The following is a 10,491-nucleotide window of genomic DNA, read 5'->3' on the forward strand; positions in this document are numbered from 1 at the left end:
GCTGTTTCACAGGTTGAGCCCAGCGTCTTCCTGCAAGAGGAGCAGCTGGTACCTTTGGGGCCCTGGAGCTGTGGCCAAGCTCGTTCCCTCCTGTTCTGCCTCAGCTAGGGCTTCCTCTCCCCCTTGTTTTGCCCCCGCCCCGCCCCAGTTTCACAGCAGTTTCCAATTAAAGTACCTCTCATATTCTGTGTTCTGCCTTCTCTCTGGAGGGGTAGGGGTCGGGGTCGGGGTAGGGGGCCGGGCCGGGGCGCTGCTCCACGTCAGAGCCTTTTCCAGAACGGTATCTGTGGCATCCTGTGGTGGGGACTCTGGGCCAGCCTCTGTTACCATCCCTGCAGTCAAGCCAGCGGAGTGTCCCAGGTCTGGGTCCTGTGTGTGCTCTGCCTGGCCACATTGGCACGTCCTCCCTTTCCCCCGAAGGCCCTCTTCTAGCTCTCTCCAAACCCCCCTCCTCCTCTGGGGTCTGGCGGTTCCCATTCATCTCTGCCATTCACCCTTCCCATCAGCAGGAACTCATGACCCCCTTCCAGAGCTCCAATCTGGAAGCATTCACATCCTCCCTGCCCTAGCCAGCTGACCACCCTCCTCCAGCCGGGTCGTCTGTACACCCTTGAGTGGAAATTGGCCTGTCAGGTTCTATGGCGAGTGTGGTTAGTAGGTCTGTGTTGTTGCATGGTCCCCGTCAAATACTCTTCCACCAGCCCCGTGACACAGATTTTCCTGGAAATGATATTTCCGTGTCCCAGCTCAATCTCCCAGACTGCCTCTTTAGGACACACGAGATTGAGTCTGAACTCCATGTTCGATTTCCCCCTCACTCGAGGTTGGGGAGCACTTCCTTCCCTCAGCCAGGACCCAGGGCTGTACCAGCCTGAGACTCAGAGGGACAGATTTGTGTTTGAGTGAGGCAAGGGTGGTTCTGCCTGACACCCTTCCTGAAAGACCGGTGTTTTACTACACAAAAGGGGGTATGATGGTAGATTGGCTATTCAAGGTTGGTGACGGTGTGTCCCTGTGTGTGAATAAATGTAATCAGGGGTAATCTCCCTTGAGGGAGAAAGATGTGATTCAGGGAGTAAAGGGAGTAGAGGCTGGTCCAGGTTCTGTAAGGCATTGAATGAGCAAAAGCAAGGTTCGGATCTGTTTTGTTCAAAGGTTGTCGTTAAATTCCCAAAACATAGGAGGGGGATGATGCAGAAGTCACCAACCCCCACGACAGGCTGTCGGGATGCTCGAAATGTTGGATTCGCTGGAGGTGGCTCTCGATCCTACTCTGTGATCCTATGATGTCTGACAACTACTGTGGGTGTGGATGGAATGAGATTGGGAAGGGTGGCTCCTCAGAGTAGCTCATCTTAGAATCAGGGGACCCATATATGAGGCCACCCAACATGAGCTACCCGGGACAGGGGCAGGATGGGCGCAGTGAGGATGGGAAGTAAGGAGTGACTGCACCTGGACAATGGGGAGCACTTGGGTCCACCCTTCCCCCATATTCTCACCCTGACTCCCTTCCAGAGTCCACGGCATGAGTTCAGGTGGGCAGACCACAGGTGGGATGGGACAGTCACAGACCTCAGGGTCAGAAAAGAACGTTCGTGGGACTTAATCCTTCCCCTCAAATCCCTCCCTGGAGAAGGTGGGCTTGATTGCTGCCCAGGCCTCTGGCTGGATTACTAGAATGTACCCAGTGCCCCACCCAGCCTGCACCAGGCTAATGTTCTAGCCCCTCTTGCTCCGGCACTGCTCCCCACTGAGCTGAGGCCATTACCAATGAGTGTGTGTGCACTTCGAGGAAACAGAGCTAGCTTAGACCTTGGACCTGCCTCTGACCAGTAGAGACAGTCATTCCAGGTCATGTGTCCCTGCAGACACTCTGGAGAGAGTGAAGCTAACTACAGGCTGGAGACAGCCATCACAGGAACTCGCTTCCCAGTGCACACTATGGATGTTAATAGAATGTTAATAGAATGTTAATAGAAACCTTATTCATAGTCACCCCAAACTGAAAGCAATCAAGATGTTATTCAACAGATGAACGAATAAAACCATACATCTATAAATGAAACATTTTTTAACAATACAAAGGAAGGAACTCTTGATACATGCAACAACTTGGATGAATCGCAAATGCATTATGCTAAATGAAAGAAGCCAGTCTCAAAATGTTACATACTGTGTGATTGTGTTTGTATAATATTTGGAAAAGGTAAAACTATAGGGATGGGAAACAGATCACCAGTTATCAGAGGTTTGGGATGGGGGAGATGGTTTGACTACAAAGCAGAAGAATCAGGGAGATTTTGGGGCTGATGGAACTGTTTTGTATCCTGATTGTGGTGATAGTTACACAAATCTGTCCATGTGTTAAAACTCATGGTACTGAAAACAAAAAAGTTAATTTTACTATGTAATAAATCAAAATATATATAACTAAAAAAATTAAATGTGTCATACATAAAGGCTTGGGAATCATAATGGCATGCAAAATAGTACCAGCATTCTCAAAAGTGACATTGAAAGTCAGAAAACTTTTCAGCCTGAAATTATATATCAGCTATCAAATAAGCATGAAATTAAAGGTAATATTAAAGGTAATATTTGTTCATGCAAAGTCTTAAAAGAAATTATCACCCATGGTACCTGGAGAATGAGTCCCATCAAAACACTGTGGTAAACCAAGAACAATGAAGACATTAGTTCTAGGAAGCAGAAGATCCCACTTAGGGGTTTGGTAAAGGAGTGTTCTAGGAGCGACACTCTAGGCAACCAATAAAGATTGAAACTGGGTCCAGGAAAGTGATTTCCAACAACAAAGGAATGGACATAGTTGAAGATTGAGAAAATATTGCCAATAGGCCTATGACAGAAATGTAAGCTCTTGAGGGAAGGAACGTCATCTGTTTTTCTCAGTGATGTAGCACCATGTGTTAGAACAGTACCTGGCATGTGGTAAGCCCTCAATAGAGAATTGTGAAATGGAAAGGAGAGAAAGAGTGAATGAGAAGAGAAGAATTTGACACAGCAAGTATACACTGACTCTTAAGGAGTTTTTATGTGAAGGTGAGCAGAGAAAAATGGTGTCGCTTGAAGGGAAATTGGAATCAAAAGAAGGTTTTCTTTAATTGGGAGAAACGACAACATACTTGTATGCTGATAGGAATGATCCAAAATAGAGAAAACTATTTATGAATGAGGGAAGTTTGTTTCTGATTGCCTGTATACTCTCAATGAAATGGGAAGCAAGGTCATCTGGTGAGAGCGAAGGTGGTCCATGATCAGCAAGTACCCCCTCAACTTTCCCGGATCATCTTGTGATCTTCTTCTTTCTTTTACAATTTTATTTATTTATTTGGCTGCGCTGGGCCTCTGTGGCTGTGCGCCGGCTTTCTCTAGTTGCGGTGAGCAGGGGCTACTCTTCGTTGTGGTGCGCGGGCTTCTCATTGCAGTGGCTTCTCTTGTTGTGGAGCATGGGCTCTAGGCACGCAGGCTTCAGCAGTTGTGGCACGCAGGCTCTAGAGCACAGGCTCCAGTAGCTGTGCCGCACAGGCTTAGTTGCTCCGTGGCATAGGGGATCTTCTGGGACCAGGGATCGAACCCGTGTCCCCTACATTGGCAGACAGATTCTTAACCACTGTGCCACCAGGGAAGTCCCGTGATCTTCTTGTATGGAACTTTTCATAATAAAGTGCTGTGAAAAATTAAAAAGAAGTGCTTTTGTTCGTTAAAAGGTATGATAAAAAGAGTGAAGGCAAGCTAAAAACTAGAAGATATTTACATAACATGAAATCATCAAAGAATTAAAGTATAGAATACATAAAGAACTTCCACAAATAAATATGCAAACAACCCAAGGGGAAAATGGGCAAAAGACACTAAATGAACACCTCATAGACAAGAAAATCCCCAAGGCCAAGCATATGAAAAGCTGCTCAATATTATTACTAATATTATTACTAATCAAGAAATTGCAGATTAAATCTACAATGAGACGCCATTTCACTATCACAAGTTTGACAACAATTTTGTACTTTGTTAATATCAAATGTTGATGAGGATGTGGTACGGTTAAACACTGTTGATAGGAGTAGAAATTAGCATGACCCCATTGTAAAAACTCTGGCATGATCTAGTAATGTTGGAAATCTTCTTTCCCTATGAGATGACAATTTCAGTCCTAAGTATGAGCACTGGAACGCAGCTTCCCAGCCATTTGATTCTATGGCTCACACAGAAAATGATGATTGTATGGCATACAGGAGTAAGATGACAAAGTTGTTCAGGGCCAGAGCCAAGCGGTCCAGGGGCTGCTGTCTGGCTGTCTCTGGAGATGAAGGCCTCAAAGTCCCAGGTCCAAAAGTTGGAAAGCTCTGCCCTGGAAGGCTCTTGTACGTGGGCACCAGGAAACATGCGCCAGAATGTTTATAGTAGCGCTATGAATAATATCTGCCCAAATGGAAACAACCCAAATTACCCATTGACAGGAGAATGGATACATAGGTTGAGATACAGTTGATTCTTGTTATTTGTAGATTCCATACTTGCAAATTCCCCTATTTGCTAAAATTCATTTTTGACCACAAATCAGTACCAGAGTGCTTTCCTCCTCGTTCGAGAGAGCTGTGAAAAATTTGAGTTGGTGGAATATGTTCCCAACTGAGGTCAAACAAGGTGACGCCCTGCCTTCTGGTTTCAGTCTCATACTGCAAGCAAGTGTCCTTTTCATGATTTATTTGGTGCCACATAGTTTGCATTTTTGTGCTTCTTTGTTGGTGATTTCATAATTAAAGATGGCCTCCAAGCTTAGTGCTGAAGTACTGTCTAGTGTTCTTGAGTGCAAAATGACTATGACGTGCACTCAAGAAAATATGTGTGTTACATAAACCTTGTTCAGGCATGATTTATAATGCTGTTGGCTGTGAGGTCAGTGTTAATGAATCAATAATATTTGTATTAAATAGAGTGCCTTTAAACAGAAACACACATGAAACATGATTACGCAGCAATCAGTCGATGAAAATGTTGTGACCAGCGGATGGTAGGAACTTGAAATTATATTTCCCTTAGGAGCAATGTTTCAGGATTGCCTAATTCAGTGTTCATGGCAACTTTATAGACTGCAAATAACTATCATGATAATGAGAGTCTACTGTATATTCATTTGGTGGAACAGTGTACAGCAATGAAAATGAACAAGTGCCTGCCACATGCGACAACAGGGATGAATCTCAGTTACACAGTATCACACGGGAGAAGTCAGAAACCACACAAATGATTCCATTTACATAAAGACCAAAGGATGCAGCAAAACCAACGTTGTTAGGAATATGAACCTATGTAGAGAATAACTAAAGAAAAGGAAGGGAACGCTGAAGACAAAGGATAGAGGTTACTTCTGAGGAGGGTGAAGGGAAAGGAATTGGAGCTTCCATGCAAGGAACTTCTAAGGTTATGGTGACGTTTGAAAAAACACTGCTATAAAAGTTTACTGAGGGAATGAATGGCTCCCAAGTCTGTATCTCTCTCTAGCTTTGACCCCTCACTGGTGTTCCAGAACCAAATTTCTAAGTGCATTCTGGCTAATTCCACCTGCATGTCCTATAAGAAACACAACCTTAATGTATCCAAAATCCCATCATTTCCCTCCCAATCTTTCTTTACTTCCTGTGTCCTTATGCTCCCCACCACAAAGTCACTCAAAACGGAAATGTTAGTCACCTTTGACTTCTGCTTCCTTGTGGTGGCCATAGAAACATGCCCCTCCGATCCACTGCAGGGAACATAGTAGATTGGCAAGTGCCAGCTGCCACTTCTCTGGCACCACCATTGTTTGTGCCAAGATCCCACATCCTCTGGGTAGCTCCCAGCCAGTGACTGAGCATGGCAGGGGCATACTGCTTCAGGACAGGGACTCCTCTAAATGGCAGCTGTAGGGTGGGGACTCCACATGAGCCTGAACAAACTAAACTAAACGGAACTAAAGTTTACTGTTAGAACGAAACTGCATCTGAGATTCTTCTTATCTGACCCTCCTTTCCCCCACGTCTCTCTTACAGACGTCAGACCCGCATCGCACCCTGAAGAAGAAGACTCATTCCTGCTCCTTCTCCTTTATCCTTCACATGCCATTCTCCCATCATGTTCGTTCATGTCCAATCATGCCTTGGTGTCCGTATTTTTGGAGGACCCAAACTAACAAAAGTGGTACCAGGAGTGGTCTGAGAAGTTAGCTATAAGATGGGGTTTATGGACCAGCTCACTCACTGCCCAAATGACAAAGAGCGTACCATTTTGAGTGTTATGTGGGGCATGGATAATCTCTAGCACAAGGTTACCTCCTGATTCCTTAAGGTTTTATCCATACGTACCTTGAAAAATATCCCAGTGGAGGGTCTTACTTGTGGCCTGTGAGATGATTCAGGCCTTTGAATGGTAGGGAGGGCACTATGTCTATAGGGAGGGCAGAGGCGGCTGTTCATCACTGTTATACTGGCGCCCTGTGAAGACGTAATGAGAAACTAAGGGACATTACCAAACAGTTAAGGGCCAAGTGTAAGATTCATGGGGTTTTCTTGGTGGCTTACAAAATGCCCTTGCCTCCTGCAGAGACAGCTGAGTAGCTCACAGATTATGCGATAACAGTAAGTGCAGAACTCCAGAGATGTATACATCCTTGACAAACACAGGCCTGTTATGGGAAGGTCAGGGCCCTTTTTGGAAAAACTTCAGACTCTGAAATGTAGGCCGGGTATACTGGCATGGATGTCTCCAAACGTTGGCTTATCAGATCCAAACGTCCTGAGGCCTCAAAGCTTGCAGGGTGGCCCTTCCTTCCCTAGCAAGAGCTAACACATGCCCTGTGCTGGTAGATGCTACAGAGTCTGCTCCCCCACAAAGTGACAGACGCCTCTCCCAGGGAAACCCTCATCTCTTCTCCATAAACTCACTGGGATATGCCGAGCCTGATAAGGGGAAAAAGAAATTATACACCAAGAAATAACAAGCCTGTACTGGCAGGAGCAGGGCAATATCCCTGGGATTGGATTTTGAGGGTGCTGGATCAAGTGGACAGGAATATAAGAGTGGATAAGCAAGTTTTACTGAGCGGAGGCGCTTTCTCATGCCATGGGATTTAACACACGGGCAAGGACTCCAGGAGGTGGAGGAAATTCACTGCCAGACTGGCCCTTTGAAACTTTGAGAAAGTGATGGCCCATAAGGAGAGAAGTGGAAATGCCTGCCTTGGATTGGCAGATGGCAGAGGAAGGAACAAAAAGGTTGAGTGATGCAGACATGCTAGAACGGACAGAAAAGGTGAGGCCAGTCACATGGCCTCATGGTTATGTCCCACTGTAGGGCTGAGAGGACACATCCCACTGTAGGACACATGTCCCACTGTAGGGCTGAGAGGACACCAAAGCCATCAGGAGTGTTCTGGTGAGAGGGGCCCCAGCATCACTAGAAGTTTGGTGGTTGCTCCCCTCTGGAGGCCAATGCCAATGATGGAAGGAAAGTGGTCCCGACCTGGGCTCATTACCACCCATGGGAGCCAACGAATTCTGACATGATAGAGGGCAGAGGGCAGCTCTTAACCAAGAGATGCCAGCAGACCACATTTCCAGTAACGACCAGCAAGCTCAGAGGGGCAGTCAAGAGTGCCTGCTTGACCGGCAGAAAGCTGAGAAGATGGCTCAGACAGCATGGCTCCCTAGGGGCAACGACAGCCAGCAAAAGGCAAGAATGCAAGAGAAGGAGGGCCATCATCCCGCTAAAAAGCCACAGTCTCCTGCTCAGTTCCTGGTCCTCAGCCAATTCAGAGACTGGCCCCACTGAAGAGGTGGATGAGTCCTGAGGAGGAAGGATCCAGAAACAAGGCAGTGGGTTATGACCGTCCCTAAAGAGAATGACTGCCAGTTCTCAGGTGACTGTACCCGGAGGCTAGAAAAAGACCCAGACACTTCTACTACTACCGGACACAGGATCTGAGCTGACATTGATCCAGGAGGCCCAAAGTGTCATGATGGGACCCCATTAGAATGGGGCTTATGAGGCCCTGACATTAAAAGGAGTTGGGAGTAGAGACCGGTTCACAGTGAGCTGAATGGGTCCCTGGACCAAAATAGCGGTCATTTCTCCAGTGCCCAAGCTGATAATGATAAGTGATACACTTGGCAGTTGGAGCAATGACTTCCACATTGGGTCACTGCTCTGTGGGGTAAGAGCTATCCCGGTGGGGAAAGCCAAGAGGAACCTCTGACACTGGCTCCCACCCCAGGCCAAGAGAGTAAGTCAAAAGCAGTATTGGATCCTGGTGAGCATAGGGGGCTAAAGCAGAGATTAGTGACATCATTGGAGACGTATGGGATGCAGGGGAAGAGGAGGTAGGAGAGCCACAGGGACGAAGAGAGTGGAGAAGGTGAGAAGAAGTTCTGGGAGTCTCTCTCTGGGGGAGGGAGGAAGGGAATGGAAATGGTGAGAGGGAAGACGGAGGCTTCCACTGAATCCACTGGTAATGTTTCCTAGGGTGCTGGTGGATGCAGGAGATTTTGCTATATCCTTCCTTATCCATTTTAACATATTTGAAATAGCACACCACGACTTAAAAAGTCACTGGGAGAAGTGGAAGAGGGCGGTATCCACAAACGGGCAGGCACCATCGGGGGCAGGCTCGAGGAGGAGGATTGCAGATTTACAGTGCACCCAATCTCCCCTGCTCTGAAACTTCTCCAGCACGGCCAGCTTCTCAGGTGCAGACCCAGAAAACTGGGCCTTTGAGTTCCACAGGCAAGAGGGGTTCAGACACCCCAGGACTCTCCAGGAGGTCAGGCAGAGCAGGTTGCAGGAGAGAGAGGTGACTGAAGACAGAGGAGTATGAACGGGAAGGAGCAGAAGGAAGGTATGGGAGGAATGGAGCGGTGTCAGAGTAGGAGTGGGGTGGCAGACACGGGAAATTCTAACACCCATGGGCCGTATAGAAACCAAGGGAGGCACCACTCCCCAGACATCAGTACTGCTCAGCTCAGGGGAGCTGAGAACTGACAGTTCCAAGAAAAATTGAGAGACACCTGGCTATCCACACCCACCGCCATCACAACTGGTAGGCCTTGGTTGTGCATCCTTCAAAACTTTAAAACATACTTGTACATATACTTAAATGAATTCTCATATATTACATAGGATTGACTGGTGTGTGTGCGTGTGCCCACGCACGCAAGTGATTTAACTTACAAATGTGAATCCAAAGCCATCGTTCTGCAACTTGCAGTTGGAAGTCAGGCGGATGCTTTCGAAAGCTGTGAGAATGGCCTGATGCATTCCGTTGGACTGCCACACTTTATGCTACTGGATGCTAAGCCACGTTGCATTCATCCATTTCCTTACTGACGGGAATTTGGAGTGTTCCCAGTTTTTCCCGTCACCAACTCCCTTGTGCATGTGTTCTTGTACACTACAGGTACCAGCGTGTCTCCGGAAGAAGTACCAGGCAGCGGACTTGCAGGAGCATAGAGGAAATAGATTCTTTCTTCCTTCCTTTTAAAGATCTTGGGCTAAAAGCAAGGACTCTGGAGTCAGATTGATTGGTTTCAATCCTGCCGCTGATCCCCACGAGCCGAATGACCTTGGGCCAGTGGCCGAACCTCTCAGTGCCTGTTTCCTCACCGGGAAGAGGCCAGTAATAGTTGGTACTATAGTTAAAGGCGTGTCACGCGGATGCATTATTATTTATGCCCAGCGCTTAGAAGAGTGCCAGGCACAGAGTGCGTGCCGGCACTAAGTTGCTTTCAATGGATTCTGCCAAATGCGTCTCTTGCACCACCGCCACAGGGGTTTGCTCCTAACCTCTCCCACCCTCGGAATGGTTAAGCTCTTTGAAGGTTGTCAACCTAGTGTGTGAAACCCGATTCGTGGTTTTAGTTCACATCTCCAGGATCAGCGGTGGGGAGCATCTTTTGGGGTGTAACTGGCCACTGCGATTTCCTCTTCTTTGAATTTGCCTCAGAGAGGGGGAAGGACTGATGGAGCGAGGCCAACCCCAAGTCTATCCGCCAAACCCGCCTGCCAGGAACGTCTGCTGAGCCACATTTGATGGAGCAGTTGAGACAGAGACCTTACAGAACAAAAATACGATCCCTTTGCTCTCTGGCCGACCCCTGATCACTGACTGCGGGACTCCTGTGCCCATTCTCCTGTTGGGTCTTAAGGCTTGCGGTGGAAGGGAGGCTGGCAAATGCTTTCGGCGCGTGCTAGGCATCCAGCGCCTCCATCTTGACGTTTCATCCTCACCACCCCTGGAGCCCGGCGCCCTCACTCGCCGACGCCCTCGACCCCCTGTATACATGGGAAACGGAGGCTCAGAGCTGTGACTCTAACCAGAAAGGGGAGGCGGGACAGGAGGAGGCGGGCCCAGAGGCTTGACAGAGGGAGGCACTCCCACCACCTCCTTCACCAGCCAACTGCCCGGGCCGCCCACGGGCTTGCGAGCAAACCAGA

At 47.9% G+C, this 10,491-nt stretch overlaps 1 protein-coding gene and 1 long non-coding RNA gene across 5 annotated transcripts in view; one reads left to right on the top strand and one right to left on the bottom strand.

The window, feature by feature from the left end:
- LOC137217171 (uncharacterized protein CXorf49 homolog) overlaps positions 1 to 10,471 on the top strand; it is a 14,008-nt gene extending 3,537 nt beyond the window's left edge. For 2 of the 4 annotated variants that reach the window (XR_010940027.1, XM_067723725.1), the window contains exon 6: positions 13 to 188. Coding sequence is in view for 2 of the 4 variants with exons in the window: in XM_067723726.1 (XP_067579827.1) it covers positions 9,455 to 9,538 (84 nt within the window). In the remaining 2 variants the exon portion in view is untranslated. Of the gene's footprint in view, positions 1 to 12; positions 189 to 9,454 lie in introns of those variants that run through there. The other 2 variants (XM_067723727.1, XM_067723726.1) reach the window with 2 other exon arrangements.
- Positions 3,105 to 10,478, bottom strand: LOC137217176 (uncharacterized). The gene is made up of 2 exons (XR_010940034.1): positions 9,229 to 10,478; positions 3,105 to 3,691 (listed from the first exon to the last, which is right to left on the bottom strand). It is a non-coding gene; the product is annotated as an uncharacterized lncRNA (long non-coding RNA).
- Between the last annotated feature and the right edge of the window lie 13 nt (positions 10,479 to 10,491).

Source organism: Pseudorca crassidens, chromosome X, assembly GCF_039906515.1.
Source record: "Pseudorca crassidens isolate mPseCra1 chromosome X, mPseCra1.hap1, whole genome shotgun sequence".
NCBI lineage: Eukaryota > Metazoa > Chordata > Mammalia > Artiodactyla > Delphinidae > Pseudorca > Pseudorca crassidens.